The sequence below is a fragment of the Nilaparvata lugens genome, chromosome 1, assembly GCF_014356525.2.
Source record: "Nilaparvata lugens isolate BPH chromosome 1, ASM1435652v1, whole genome shotgun sequence".
Taxonomy (NCBI): domain Eukaryota; kingdom Metazoa; phylum Arthropoda; class Insecta; order Hemiptera; family Delphacidae; genus Nilaparvata; species Nilaparvata lugens.
This window is the reverse complement of record NC_052504.1, coordinates 67,386,773-67,402,640: the sequence shown is the minus strand read 5'-3', so window position 1 is coordinate 67,402,640 and position 15,868 is coordinate 67,386,773. Positions and strand designations below refer to the sequence as shown.

Genomic DNA, 15,868 nt, shown 5'->3' with positions numbered 1-15,868 from the left:
AAACCCAAGAGATGCTGTGTACACTGGCCAGAACAGCGGTTGTCAGTGCTGCTCCTGTCACCTTGCTTGGTTTTAGCATTGATACCAAATTGTCATGAGAACCTCACATCATCAGAGTCTGTAGAAAACTTTTTAGAGTGGTCTATCAGCTACGTAAAATGAGAGGACTTCTGAGTGCCCATAGACTGCTGATGCTGTTTCATGCTGTGTTCGGCTGTCATATCCAGTATGGAATACTTGTGTGGGGTCATTCTGCTATTCTAAGAACATTCTCCTGCTTCAAAAAAGGCACTTCGTGTGATGACTTATAGCAAGTTTGATGCTCACTGCCAGCCCATATTTCAACGTCTGGGCATCCATACTGTGTATGGACTTTACATACTAGTATCACTCTTGCTCGTCTAATAACTCCAGTCTACGTTCTCAAGAAGAGAAGAAGTACACACCTACAACACTCGGGGGAGGACCAACTTGTATGTTCCCCGCCGTCGACTGTCTAAGGTCAGTGATTGTTTTCCGGTGCCGACAATCAAGATGTTCAACTGCCTACCACGCTCAATGAAGGGCACTCACCTACCGCGTTCAAGAACACCCTATCAAGGTGGCTCATTGGGATGAGCTTTTATTCTTTAGAGGATTTTTTCAATGATGACTATAGTTGCCAGGGTTGAGGATGTCGACGGAGATACACAGGTCTGCCCAACTATTGGAGGTTGCCAGTGATTGGTTCCGGGTGAACAGACTTGCACTGAACGAGAGGAAGACGCAAAATCTACTCTGCACTCTCAGGCGGAACCCTCCAATCTTTGGGGATTGCGATGTGAGGCTGCTCGGATTCATGATGGATGCCACTTTGACATGAGAGCAGCATGCTGACTTGATCTTCAATAGACTGTCAAGAGTCTCTTATTTGATGCGTAAGCTGAGGGGTCATGTTTCTTTGGAGTGCCTGGATACGGCAAACCTCTTCCACAGTCATATCAATTATGGCATAGTGCTTTGGGGTCATGCAGCAAGCTGTAGAAGGATCTTGCTTCTGCAAAAGAAGGTCCTCCGGTTCCTCACCTCATCTCATCGGCTGGAGCACTGTGCGCCAATCTTTAGGAGGCTGAGGATTATGACGGTCTATCCTATCTCTTTAGTTTCCTGTTAATGTTGAGGAGGACATCATACCTTTCAGCAGAGAGGACATGTACATAGTCACAACACAAGGAGGAGGAATGACATCAATTTTCCTCAGGCCAGACTGACTCGATCTCATAATAGCTTCCATGTCCGTGCACTCAAGATTTACAACAGGATACCGGTGTATTTCCGTGAAATGGAGGAAAATATCTTCAAGAAGGCACTTTGTGAGAAGCTTGTGAGTCTGGCTCTCTACTCCCTGGATGAAGAGTCAATCCAATGTTTTCTGAGATCTATGACTGACCTCCCACCTTGATCTAAGTCTAGTTATCAAGTTTTAAGTTTTATTTTTTATGACGCAATCTATCCAGAAAGTGCTGGTTATGGATGGAGACTACTGAATTACTTAATTATGCTGGTCTGTGACGCCGCCATCTATGTGTAAAATACAGTTTTAATTCATAACACGAACTATCCGGGGAAGCCTGGTCATCGATCACGATATTGGGTAATTGGATATTTTAAATTGGTTTTTATCACTTCCTATTCCTACTTAACCGCGAATTTTTAATTTCAATCACGAGATTCATACATTGCGAATTATATTAATTTACTAGGAATAAATTTGTTTGATGGATGAATTACGAGATTTTATTTGATGAAGTAGGCTAAGTTTTGTAGCTTGATGAAAAATTAATAGTCGAACCTGTCATTTGAAAAATCAAGCAATAAAGTATGCTGTTACGACCATGCTGAAATGAACAAAAAATATGATTTGACTGACAAAATTTATCTTTTGATAATTATTGAGATTTTTCAAATGCCAGGTTCGATTATTATTTTTCATCAAGCTACAAAACTTAGCCTACTTCATCAAATAAAATTGAATGATGGTGACTAATTCCTAGATAAATAATATCCTTCCTTATTTATCCAGCATATTGTTGAATTGAAAATTAGAAAGATCTAAGCAAGTAAATAAATAACATTACATTTTAAAAATAATAATTGCAATATGGAAACAAAGTTACCGTATATATTCACTTCTCCTTATATGGCCATCAAAATTGATAGAATCAATGAAAATTCTTAAGTAATTTATTGAAATGTTTGATTATAATATTGATTAATTTTTCAATTACAGTAACTTAATTAATTGAAAATGGCAAAGAAAAATAGTCGATTCATGTCAGTAGTCGGTAAATTGATGAAACATTTTGAAAGCTATATAGGTAACTACTTACTTGCAATGAGAATTTTTATTTCATTCCGTTTTCAGTAATATTATGAGGATTTTTTTCATGAATATTACTGCCAAGCAGTGCTAGATTTAAACCGGTGCACAACAGAGCTGAACAATATTAGTACCTACCTCTACCTAGGCATATATTCAGCAGTTTAATTTCATCCCAGTTAATACATTTAAGAGAATTTAAATCCTATTCTAATCCTGTATATGTTATGTTTGCTGTCTTTCAACTAAAACTGAAACATGAAAATGAATCGTCATCATGATATAAAATACTATTGACCTAATGCTGATGATTTTTATTTAAACCTGACACAGGAAAAATTTCGTTTGAATAGTAATCAAAATTGATACAAATTGGCCAATTTTATTAAATAAAGAAAAAAATTTCCCGGGGGAAGACTACAGTATACTCCCTTCCACATGGGAGGCATTCCATACCCTCCCGGAGCATAGCTCCGGTACTTTCTTGTGTCAAGTATCAAATAATTAACTATGCTTTTTTAGATTTCTATTTAAAAAAATATTATGCACATAATTATATAGCCTACCTGTATGGGCCTACAATATAGAATGCAGTTATTATACAATATATTGTATCTTATCGCTCAAAACGATGAAAGATTCAAGGCTGCTACCGTACTCCTTTAAACCAATGACCGCACTTGAACTGGCTCTGCTTAATAATCGAACCCCACCTTGGAATAATATTATATCATATCCATCAAAAATATTGATATATTATATCCTTTCCATATCCACATCATCATTATTTCACATACTGTACCCGCTCTTTCGAGGAACACGTTCAGTAAAAAACTTCCACAAAAAATAGGAAAACAGACTATCATAAAAATTTTTAATTCTTAATAACGTATAAATCATTTGCGCTCTTTATTTATTGTTTAAAAAATTATATTTTAGTTTTTTATATCGACATCTTCTATAAAATTATTGAATAAAATCTCAATGCCCATTGCAACTTCAAATTCAAAATAATTAATCACAGTTATATCTATGCAATTGTAAATAAGACAAAAAAACTCACGTCCCTTAAAATAAGAGTGCCGTCTCTGGTGGATGTGCTGCCACATTTCCACTTGTTCGTCAAGTAAATTCAAGGGCTCATTTTCGAGCTCGGGATTTAGCTAAGTTCTAGACTTTAAACAGCTGGAGCCAGAAAATTGGCTTTCCGAAAAAGGGCGTATTCGTAGTTTTTATGCTAATCTTCATTTTCTCATTTCTATAATTATTGGAGACGTTTATTGCCTTGACGAAATGATACATTTCTAAATAATTCAAAATAGGTAGCTGAAACTTTACACTATTTTCTCTTTATTTTATTTTGTGTTCAATTTTATAGTTTTTCAAAATTTAATTTAAACGTGGACTACGACGACGCCCCGTTTCGGAAAGCCAATTTTCTGACTCCAGTTGTTTAAATTCTAGAACTTAGCTAAATCCCGAGCTCAGAAACTGGCCCTAATATTTTATATTTTCAAATCACTCCAATTATTCCAGTCCGTTCATTCCATTCAGCTGTATGTATGAGTGAATTAACGAAGTTGATAAATTGTGACCCATTAAAAAAATATGATTCCACCTCTTGGCAGGATACAATTAGCAACGTCCCGTCCGAATCCCTCCTCACAGGGATAATAAACCGATTTTCAGTAGCCGCTACCAGGTCTAGTAGACGCCAAAAGTAGATTTAAATAATAACAATAGAGTACTTAAAGTGAGAAAACGGAAAAAATGACATGAATTCAATAATTATAATTAATGCTGTTTAATTCATAGATAGTAAAAAATAGACTCAATTACAATTTTACGATATAATTCTAAACAAAAACACTTATTTTAGAGGCAAAATAATCAAATTGTTAAAAAAGATTACCATTACACTACTTCAACAAACAGAGTGCCCCAATATTAGATTTTATCAACTTGTAGGTTATACAATTCAAGAGATTTAGGTTATTACAGAATGACCCAAAAAGAATGGTCGGCTTTTAAGTGACTATAGAATAATTTCCAACATACATTTTATTTCTATATATTATGAGCTTGTTCAATTGTCTAATTTCAGAAAACGTCATAATTAACAAAACTGCTTCAAAGTCGTCGACGTTCCATTAGGTGGCGTGATTATCTTTTGGCCTTTGTTTGCCGCTCTTCCTTTACAGTATTATGTATGTTAATTATGACGTTTTCTGAAATTTGACAATTGAACAAACACAGCAATATAGAAAACTAAATGTATGTTGGAAATTATTCAAGTTATAGTAATTTAAAAACCGACCATCCTTTTTGGGCCATTCTGTATCTTACAACAACACACAACGTTCACATTACACATAAGGAACTAATTTTATCATCGGAAGAAACATAAATTATCAGCCATACTAAATTAGGATATTTATTGAGAACAATATTTTCAATAAGTCAAAATCACACTGATTATCCAGAAGCGAAATGCTAGTTGCAATTCAATACAGAAGTGGAATTAGTGTTAATCTAGCTCTAGAAGATCCACATTTACGAGTAACATTTTGAATGAATAACGCAACACATTGAAAAAACTGGTTATTTATATAGTAATCAGTCTCCTACTATTTACATTTTATTTTACATACTACTATATTCATTTCATTTACATTTATGACAGACTGGCACACTGTCAAACGAGAGAAGGAGGTAGTAATTTCAAGCATCTTTTAAAATGAAATGTTAGTAGCAGACAGATTACTAAATAAATAACCATGTTTTTCAATGTATTTCGTTATTCATTCAAAAAAGTGTTGATTTAAGTTTCATTACTTTACCTATCATTTCTTTACAAACTAAAACTTCAATCAACCGCCATTTTTGGTAGAAGTATAATAGAAAATTTTTATTGATGCCATATTTCTAGTTTTAAAAAAGCATTTAAAATGATGTAGCACACAATGGGTGTTAACAATATTAGAGTTACAACCCCTAAGTCACCCCCTTCCTTATGAGGGGTTGAAATTCAGTTGTACGTCAAAAGGTAGAGTATTCGTCTAATAACTTATCTGAAAGTTACAGTATTATAACTACAACAGTCTCCAACTTATTGAAGGGTTCCCATACATTATGACTTACTCTGTATAAATACATTTTCAACTCAACTAACTTAACTACCGTATATGATATGAGCAGAATAATAGTTTCTTCGTGTAGATACCTCTCCAGCCGCTTCCAGTAGAATGGGAAATTATCAATTTTAAAAACAACTTCCTCACTTTACCAAAAGCGGCCCAGAGATCCTTGTTTGTCAGCTATCTTGTTAACAATAAGTTAATACAAAAGTGGTGAGTCTTTTTTCCTATTACATGAATATTAATTTCATTTATTGACTGATGGAAATATCGGTATGGATCGCTAACGATTTTTCATCACTGTATAAAAAAAATTATTAGAAGTTCAATTCAAATTTATGTTTAAGTAACTTGAAAGTAGAGCAACAAGGAGACATAATTTTAGGGCCGGCCTCCGAGTTCGAGATTTAGCTTAGTTCTAGACTTTAAACAGCTGGAGTCAGAAAATTGGCTTTCCGATATGGAGAGTAGTCGTGGTTTTTAAGATATTTATTTTCTCATTTCTAAAATATTGGAAACATTTTTTCTTGACAAAATGAAGCATTCCTAAATAATTAAAATAGCTGAAACTTTACACAATTTAGTCGTTATTTTATTTTGTGTTCAACTTAAGTGTTTTTGGGAAATTTAATTTAAACGTGGACTACGACGAGGCCCCGTTTCGGAAAGCCAGTTTTCTGACTCCAGCTGTTTAAAGTCTAGAACTTAGCTAAATCCCGAGCTCGGAAACCGTCCCTTAAAATATTTTTATGGTAAACTTCATTCGCATTGATCTGGCAAAAACCCATGCACAATTCTGGGTGATTCACAACCGAACAAAGATAATTCAAGAAACATAAATTCGGGTTGACCGTCACCTTTTCAAGTAATTCATCTAGCACTTCAATCTCAAGGGTTTACTATAAAATGAGGATTATTGACATATCGGAGATGTTATCAATTGACTTATTATAGCATGGTGATCCAAGTCTGAGCAGAAGTAATCTATGATGCAGCCTGGTGTATAGACTAGATTTTTTTTAAGATTTCGTCTTGGAGACTTCAGGAGGGAGTATAAGACAAGTCATTCTTATGAATACTCAAATTCCATACAGTACAGAACAGTCAAAGTGTATAAATCACCAATCCATACGAAATAGTCAAGTGAAATAGATGGTGATATTCTTGGTTGTGTGGTATAATAGCAAGTTCCGTTGAAGCGGCGACAAACCAGTTCAACTGAAACAGGAGAGAAAAGCGATCAGAAACAACAGCAAAATACCAAGGAATAATAAGCTTTTAATGAAATTTGTTATTACTTCATTACAAGGCATATAAGTGCTGAAATTATTGAATATTGAATATGAAAAATATTCAATATATGAATATTTCTTGTAACCGGTGGAGGGTTTTATCATAGCCACCTCTAATACAAGGCCCCGGCCTTGCAACGTCGCAGCGTAGGCCTAGAATCTAATACATGATTGGTGAAAAAGATCAGCTGGTATTTTAAAAAATCTTTTTACCAATCATGTATTAGATTCTAGGCCTACACTGCGACGTTGCAATATCGTAGGCCGGGGCCTTGTATTAGAAGTGGCTATGGTTATTTATAAGCCTCTTCAACTCACACCGTACATAAAATTATGTAGCTGAGAATCTCTCTATACGATGACTTAGTTAATTTTCCAAAATATGAAATATATAAAAATGCATGTGGTTCGATAGACATTATACTACTGCTGTGCGAGGTATATCGAGGGGGTGTTTCTTCTCTTCAATAATATTTTCTAAAATAACTGCTATGAAATCTCTTTTGATTGGTTTAGGAGCTTATAGTGACAAATGCACAGATTATTATCATTATTCAATTGTCACCTAGTTAAGAAACTAGCAACTACGAGCCAGGAACTTTAATGAAAAATATTCATAAAATTCGACTTCAGGCTTATTAAACTAATCAAAACTAATAAATAGAATCATGTCACATTTGAAATTTTCAAACAAAACAAAGTTATTCAGCAATCAATTCAGGTCAAGAAGGCATATTCAATTTTTAATTTCAATACTTGGGAACTTGCTAACTTGCTGCAACTATTGTAGGTTTGGGCCTCGGTCATTCTATGAAACTGAATTTTGAGCTATAAGCTTATAAGAAAACAACAAGAGTTTGCCACTCACCATTTTAACAATTTAAACTTGGACTCTTCAGAGACACTCACATACGATTTAAGAAAACTCACTATACTTGAGCTCACACGCACAAATTATTTCCTGATTCTTCTCTTACTAACTCTATAAAATTTGATTTCCTATTTATATAGATAAAAATTACTGATAACTGAAATTTGTCAATTAGTCCCTCTGGATGGGAAATTGACCCATTCAGAGGACCGAGGCTCGCACACCGTTACACGATGTTTTCCGGTAACGTCTCAATTAGGACTGTGGCCTTTTCACTGAAAATTATTCCCCTTCCACTAGCGTTGAGCATAACTTTCAGTGGAAAAGCCAAAGCTGCAAAAAGGTCAACGTTCGTAAAATTCCCAAATAAAGAAGCTTTTTCGACATGAAATTGAAATTGTATTTAAAAATGCACGAAAATTGCTTTAATTTCGACAACTAAGCAACAAGTTAGCAAATTCAATAAAAACATGGTCAATTCTCATACTAAAAACTCAAGGTTCAACATAAGGTAAAAATCAAAGTTCTTTCAGTTCAATAACCTGCAAAAGAATATAAGATACACAGAAAAAAATAACTACAATTATATCCACTCAATATCACACTATTACATTTCAAACAATATGAGTATGAAATATTCACAATACAGACAATTAAAACTTACAAAACTACATTCCAAACTACAATATGAGATATCCAAAAACTGTAAAAAGATTTCACTTTTGACACTGCCAACTGAATGAAATTTTGTGAGTTGTGATTACAGTAGGAAAGAAATAATTCTTGTTAGGATGTAGTAAGCTAAATGAGCTCACCCATCATCTCTCGTTCATCACTGCTCATATATTTTCTATGATATTCACAACCATTCTATAGTGAGGTCCACGTTATAATGGCAGTGGAGAAAGATAGCAAAACAACGTTGCCGATCCTCTGTATTGTCAATGCCTTCTATAGACGGTAGCTAATACAGGTTTATTGATATAATATTTAACTTATTTCTTGTTTGAAATAATCAATTTTATTTTATTAAGCACGAAATTATATTTTCCAATAATTTCATACTGAATTTTAATGATGAAGATGAAATATTTTGTTAATTTATTATTAATTCTACATTGTTAAAAGACGATTTGGCAACAGAGTAAAGCGAGAAAGAGATAGCGCTATTTGCTTTATTGAATGATCGACAAGGATAGTAATACGATTGCTAATCAAACACTGCCATTATAACGTGGACCTCACTATAGGAAGTTGTATGGTCGCTGAAGAGAATGAATTATTATTGTTTGTAAGCAGGATTATACCAGGGTCATCTTTTTCAACCTCCGATCTCATATCATAAGACACAGACAAGCGATAGGGGGGCAACTTTCACAGAGCTCAACAGTTAAATATCATTCCCACCAAACGCCCTGTGATCCATGCGGCCAGAACGTGAATTTTTGTCAAGTTATAGAACCACAAACACAAACATGGCCGCCTAACTTGAGTCTGCTGCCAAGTGCTAGTTACGTAGCGTTATTAGTTTTTGCAAGCAAAATGCAAAAGTTCAGCATAAATCTGAAAATTATTTTAATAATGTGTGGTTACCGGAAATCAGATGCATTTGAGTACCAAGTACTAAATGAAGTAACGTGAGTAATCAAAGTATCGTTTCTATTGAATACGTTAAGTAGTGAGGGATAATGACTGCATCAAGTAGATGCTTAATACCAACATAACAATATCACTGAAGAGAGAAAGAAACCGAGGATTAACGTGCCGTTCGTAAGATTTGGAGCCAAGCCATATGAGGCGTTTTTCAGACGAGTCGACAGGGCAGGAAGCTCTCAGATTGACTGATTGGGTAGGCGTTCCGGAATCAGCTGATAATTAGCCAATCGGTGAGCTTCCTGCCCTGCCGACTCGTCTGAAAAACGCCTCATGTGGCTTGGCCCTTGGATCGTATGGATATATTGGAATATTACGCTAAGGAAGCGGACCTCAAACATAAATTCGGCAGACATCTCTAAAAACATATGAGTAAATTTGTAAATTCTCATTTGAATAAGCTTGAGATAATATGTCAGCAACAGACTAAAATGTTTTAAAATAGTTTTTTAAACAGACTATGTCTAAAACCCCAACAAACCGACACTGTTGGAGTTTTGATGGAACATGTGTGACAAGCTCATGTGAGCATCATCTGTGCTCTAATTTAGATTGACCAATAATTGATGATTGAACAATCTATAAATTTGATGATTGAACAGTCTATAAATTTGATGATTGAACTAATTTATAAATTTGATGGGCAAAAATATGTATTCAGTCCAACGCTCACCTTCAAGCTTAGTATTGATAGAAAATCCAAATAGAGCACTGGAGGAGCATCTACTATTTCAAGAGAGAGCCTGCCATAAGCATGAATATCAAGATTATCAATCCATTCTGAAAAAAGAGTTATACAGCATGGGTTAAATTGTGTTTTGTTAAAGAAATTTAATCTAATTATTATTCTTGTAGATCCATCTATTCAGTGCGCTCCTTAATTAATAAATTATAAAAGTGTATGAACTGTCAAAAGTGAGGAAATTGTCATGATGAGCAACGAACTCCAATTTCAGGAAACAGTTTGGAAATCTGTCAATGGCTTATTTGTAAACGTAGAGCATTTTAATGAAAACGTACAGATGCAAATGAATCTATAAATTAAATAAATATAAAGAATATATTATTAATATGGTAATATTATATAATATACAATATCATATAGTAATATGATCGATATTAGTAGTCACTAATAGGCCTACTATATATCGGCCTGTCTCCCAAGATCTTTCTTAATTGAGATTTTGATTGGTTGCCTTTCAGGGATTTGATGTGCTCTGGCAATTTATTGAAAAATATGACACCTTTAATAAATTAATCATTCTCTGTTAGTTTCTTATTTACCCTTATACTGTGATAAAATTTAGAGTTTCTACTGTTCTTGCTATGTATGTCACTTGAAGCAGTCAATTTATGTAAATTTTTGTGGATGAAGATTATGGTTTTATATATGTAGAGAGCATAAACTGTCAATATTTTATAGTTTTGAAATGTAGTTCTACAAGAGTCTCTATATCCTAGTCTAAAAATATATCTCAATATTCTTTTTTGAACGGGAAAAGGTCTATTCATGTATTTATTGGCAGCTCCTCCCCATATTATACCATAGGCTAGATGAGAGTACATGATTCCATAATAAATCAGAAGAAGCCGATCTTCAGTTAAATATTTGGAAAGCCTTTTGAGAATGTAGGAATTTCTATTTATTTTATTTGTGATGTAATTGATATGATCTTCCCGGGTCAGTTTTTCAACAATGTGAATACCAAGAAAATTCAACTTTTTCCTTACTTCTAGTGGTTCATATCTACGAGAGCAGTTTGGATCCAGTGAAAATTGATGTAAAAATCTGGTGTGGCGCACTCACACAACTTTTCTTTGCTATTATGAAAATTATTGATCACCTGACGCTAGTGTTCACGCGCATCTCAAGTCTATTATCCAAAGATCTGAGCCAGCTGGTGACAGGACAATAACGCTGGAGACACACGAGGTCTGCTATCTCTTCATAGTGAATGATTTAATAGAATCAACAGTGGCCAACAGTTTGCAATTGAATAATAACATTTTCTTGAATTTCAAGCTTATTTTCAATTTTAGGTGAACATTTTACTGAACATTAATTGTAGAGATTTTCATTCTCAATCTTTCCCACTTATTTTGTGTTTAAATTGTATCTGAAGCCTGATTATTGGGAATCTAAAATCAAACTTTGCATAGATGGGGCGGAGCTCTTGAAATTTCTACAGATGTGGGACTTGTGGCAGTTGATAGAGCTTATCGATGACTATTTTAGGTATAAATTTGATTGTGAAAAACCCTGTTTTTGACAACATTTTCACCATTCTAGCCGCCATCATAAATTGCAGTTGATCGAAATTGTTCGAGTCGGATCCTTATTGTTTAAGGACCTTGTTATAGCCTACACTGTATCTTATAATATTCAACGTGACATTTGCCGCTTGCGTTATATGGTAATTTTAAATGAAAAATAAATTAGACCTTTACCTTCGATCTTGTTATGGGTGAATCGAGCATCTGCACTAGATGCAACGCCAACTCTTTCACGATGGAACTCAGCCGGAATATTCTTGCACTTCATTCTATAAAGAAGAATAATTCAAGTTTAGAAGTTGTTAATCAGTTGGTTTCTACAATTGTTCACTAAAGGCGTAATCCCTTAGCGATGAGTTGTTGGGAATAGCACTTTGGGAAGTAAATTGAAATAAAATGATTTTATATACCGTACACAATTTAACTTAGGCTATGCGTTAAATAATATCAAAATCAAATCATTTATTGTCACACAACATTAAAATGTTACAACAACGTCATTAATAACACAGAAACATCAGTTTAAAAATCTATTACAAAGAAATATTCAACTTTCATTGACCAATACTTTTTTAAATATTTACAGTAACTATTAAAGCTCATTCTTTTGATATTTTCAGGCAAAGAGTTATAAAGTTTTATTGACATGTATTGCCAGTTTTTTTGGGAACTTGTAAACTGGCAATACTCGACTCTTATATTATTCCTATTTCTAGTGTTATGTTGGTGTATACTAGAGTTAACATCATATTGATTTTCAGTTTTCTTCACTGAAATCAAGCATGACAATACATACAAAGATGGCAGAGTTAATAGTCCGAGTTCAATAAATAATGATTTGCATGGACTACGAGGAGCCTTGTGGCAATTTATTCTCACTGCTTTCTTTTGACATTTAAACAAGATGTCTGTAGTTGAGCCATTTCCCCACAGCTGGATTCCATATAGCAAAAGGCTATGAATAAGGGCAAACTAAACACTCATTAAAACAGACATATCTACAATATTACATAATCTACGTAAAAGGAAGATGCCCTTGTTGATTTTTTTATAAATTAGTTAGCCTATATGACATTTCCAAGTCAGGTTAGTATCAATTCTCACGCCAAGAAACTTAGGCTTAATTGAGTTTATGTCATTAATTTTTCTGTCAAAGCTCAAAGTTATATCCTCTGTTTTTGTGGAATTAATGCTCAGATTGTTTGCTGCACACCAATCTTCAATTTTAGAGGTATTATTCAATGTGTTAGAATACAAATGATCCTTATTCTTATTAGCCACTTTCAAACCTAAGTCATCTGCAAACAAATACGAAGCACTATCGTCATTACAAGAATCAATAATATTAGGCAAATCATTAATATAAACAATGAATAACAGTGGACCAAGAATGAAACCTTGTGGCACACCGTATTTGACTATTCCACCTCTATAATACTCGCCATTTTTTTAAAACATACTGTATGGTACTCTATTTGTGAGATAGGAATAAATAGGGTCAACAGCCAATTGATTCAACCCGTAATAAGATAGTTTATGACATAATATAGTATGAGTAATATAATAAACAACAATTTTGGTGTAGTGCACTATATTTATGGGCTTCTGACAATTAAGTTAGTTAGGTTTGGTATGGGTTGTGTAGGTTTTAAATCCATACAGTACCGTACTGATCAATGTTTATCACAAAAGTCGATGTAGCCTATATTATTATTTTACTCCCAAAGGTTGTAGTAGACTGGATAAAATAAGGAATGACAACATAAGAGCTGAATTGAATGTAGAACCGCTATTGGATATTCTGAAGAAATATTGGGAAAATTGGTCTACTCATTTATTCAGAATGCCATCCAATAGGCTCCCAATATTAGCATGGGAGTACAAACCCGAAGGAAAGCGAGGCATAGGAAGACCAAGGAAGAAATGGATGCCGGTACAGGCCAATAGAGCCTAATCCTTGTAAGAAGATGATGGTGATGATCAATTTGTGTTTGAGGCTGTTGGTGTTTTATAAAAAAAACTTGTCGCTGATTTTAATTATTGTTTTCTACTGCTCAAATGTTCAATTTTTTTCTAATTTATTGTCCAGCTTGTACAGTGTCTTGATTTTGTGTCTCATCGTGCTGATAGTGTGTACATAGGTGGTGATTTCAATGTTCATCTGAACTATGATGATATAAAGGTGGACAGACTTCAAAATGTTTTATTTATTCTGGACCCTCCTTGAACCCACAAGAGGACCTTACTGTCTGGATGAAGTTGCAACAAATGATAGCCCTGACAAGTTCACTGCCAAGGTTGTAAACCCAATGGTGGCAGACCACTCTGCAGTGTTGGTGGATGTGGTTCATGGATCCAAGAGAGATGTAAATTGTCCAGAGTGGATGTCCAAATACAGGTTACAAGTGAGGAGAGTGCTAGATGATAGTGTGGAAGTGTTTAGGCAGCGCCTTTCTGACGTGAATTGGGATTTTATTTGCATCATGACAACATCAGCTGAGGACAGATTCAACATTTTCTACAGAAAATTGTTAGAGGTCTATGACCAATCATGCCCAGCAGTGTCCTTCACGCCAGTTATTCAGCATGGAGTCAACAGGAAAAAGAAAGCCAGGCACCAGAATGATTGGTATACTCCAGAGTTGAGGAGGATCAAACTGCTTGTTATCATGCTGTATGCGTCCTATAGGGAAAATCCATCGTTGCAGGGTGTGTAATACAGGAACTACCTTGGAGCCAAGCAGATCTACAAAAAAGAGATTGACAGGGCAAAAAGAGAATCTAATAGTTGTTACATTGAGAGATCTGATAATCCTACAAAGGCAGCATGGAATTTCATCAATGACTCCTACAAATCCAAACCACAAGTAAGGTGTAAAAAGAGTCCTGATGTGGTCAATGAGGCATTTCTGAAGTCTGTGGCTGAGATAGTGGAGGTGATTCCGGCTTCAACTATTGATCCAGTTTCCCTGGTACCTGAGACTCCTCATAAATTTGAGCAATTTTGTTTGCTGAGTGAGAGTGAGCTTTTCAAAATCATCATGAACTTCAAGACTACCTACAGTCAGGATTTCTATGGCCTAACTACATACATCCTAAGAAAAGTGGCAGAAATACTGGCTGGCCCACTTCTACTGCTAGTGAATGCATCTCTGTCTGAGGGAGTTTTTCCGGACTGTCTCAAAGTGTCTAAAACGGTGCCAGTTTTCAAGAAGGGTTGTCCTGATGATATTGGTCATTTTCGTCCAGTCCCCATTGTGCCGACACTTGGTAAGATCATTGAGGGGTTATGTTGAGAGAGATGACCAAGTTCCTCGAATGCAACAATCTGCTTGGAGACATGCAGCACGTATTCAGAAGGGGAGGTCGACCTCATCAGCTGTGAAAGGTCTTTGCTGTAAGAAGCCGTTTAGCTTTATCTGAATAATTGGATATCCATTTGGAATAGTGTGCAAACATTCCAATTGTTCGCTCAAGAGCCTTTCTATTATCTGGGGGTGGAAGATTGAGCAATGGTTTCAGACGTTCAGGGTCAGGAGAAATTGTCCCATTTTCAATTTTATAGCCAAGCAAGCTTATTGAAGTAAGTGAATATTTGCTTTTTTCTGTATTGATTGTAAAATTATATTTTTGTACTGCATCTAAGAATTTTTTGAGATTCAAATCATGTTCCTTCTGATTCTTACCACATATTGTCACATCATCCAGGTATGCATACGTTTTTTCAAGTTTTTCATTATTAATAACATTATCAATGACTCGCTGAAAAGTGGGTACACCATCTGTCAGACCAAAAGCAAGCCTTCGAAATTGATACAAACGGCCACATGCCTCAAATGCAGTGAAAGGTCGATCTTTTTCTCGTAGGGGTACCTGGTGGTAAGCGCTTTTCAAGTCAATAGTGGTGAATACAGAGTTTTTTGAGACCTTAGAAACAATATCTTCAAGACTAGGGAGGGGATATGCGTCAAGATGTGTGTATCGGTTAATAGTTTGAGAATAGTCTATTACCATTCGCTTTTTGTGATTTTCGTTCTTCACTACAAATGCTTGAGCTCTCCAGGGAGACCTGCTTTCTTCAATAATTCCATCAGCTAGCAGTTTCTCAATTTCTTTCTCCATGAAACTAGTGTCTTCAAGAGAATGCTTTCGGGATTTAGTAATTATAGGTTTAATGTCTTTAGTTAAAAACTCAAAAAGTGGTGGAGGTTCTATCTTTGCTGGAGCCAGATAATTGATAGTCAATGGGGGTTTAGTTCCTCCAAATGAAACTCTAAGTTCA

General features: G+C 34.9%; 1 protein-coding gene across 1 annotated transcript; it reads right to left on the bottom strand.

The window, feature by feature from the left end:
* Positions 1-6,123: 6,123 nt before the first annotated feature.
* LOC111049491 lies at positions 6,124-13,301 on the bottom strand. The gene is made up of 3 exons (XM_039440676.1): positions 11,761-13,301; positions 9,986-10,092; positions 6,124-6,714 (listed from the first exon to the last, which is right to left on the bottom strand). The coding sequence occupies exons 1-3, from the start codon at positions 11,852-11,854 to the stop codon at positions 6,601-6,603; spliced, it is 315 nt and encodes a 104-aa protein (XP_039296610.1). The 5' UTR covers positions 11,855-13,301; the 3' UTR covers positions 6,124-6,600.
* Positions 13,302-15,868: the final 2,567 nt, after the last annotated feature.

What these genes read in the sequence shown, in the direction of transcription:
- LOC111049491 (XM_039440676.1), bottom strand. Translation starts at nt 11,854, where the DNA reads ATGAAGTGCAAGAATATTCCGGCTGAGTTCCATCGTGAAAGAGTTGGC. An exon ending in CACCCATAACAAGATCGAAG is followed by an intron (nt 10,093 to 11,760) that starts GTAAAGGTCTAA and finishes CTCTTTTTTCAG; the next exon opens with AATGGATTGATAATCTTGAT. An exon ending in TATCAATACTAAGCTTGAAG is followed by an intron (nt 6,715 to 9,985) that starts GTGAGCGTTGGA and finishes CTCCTGTTTCAG; the next exon opens with TTGAACTGGTTTGTCGCCGC.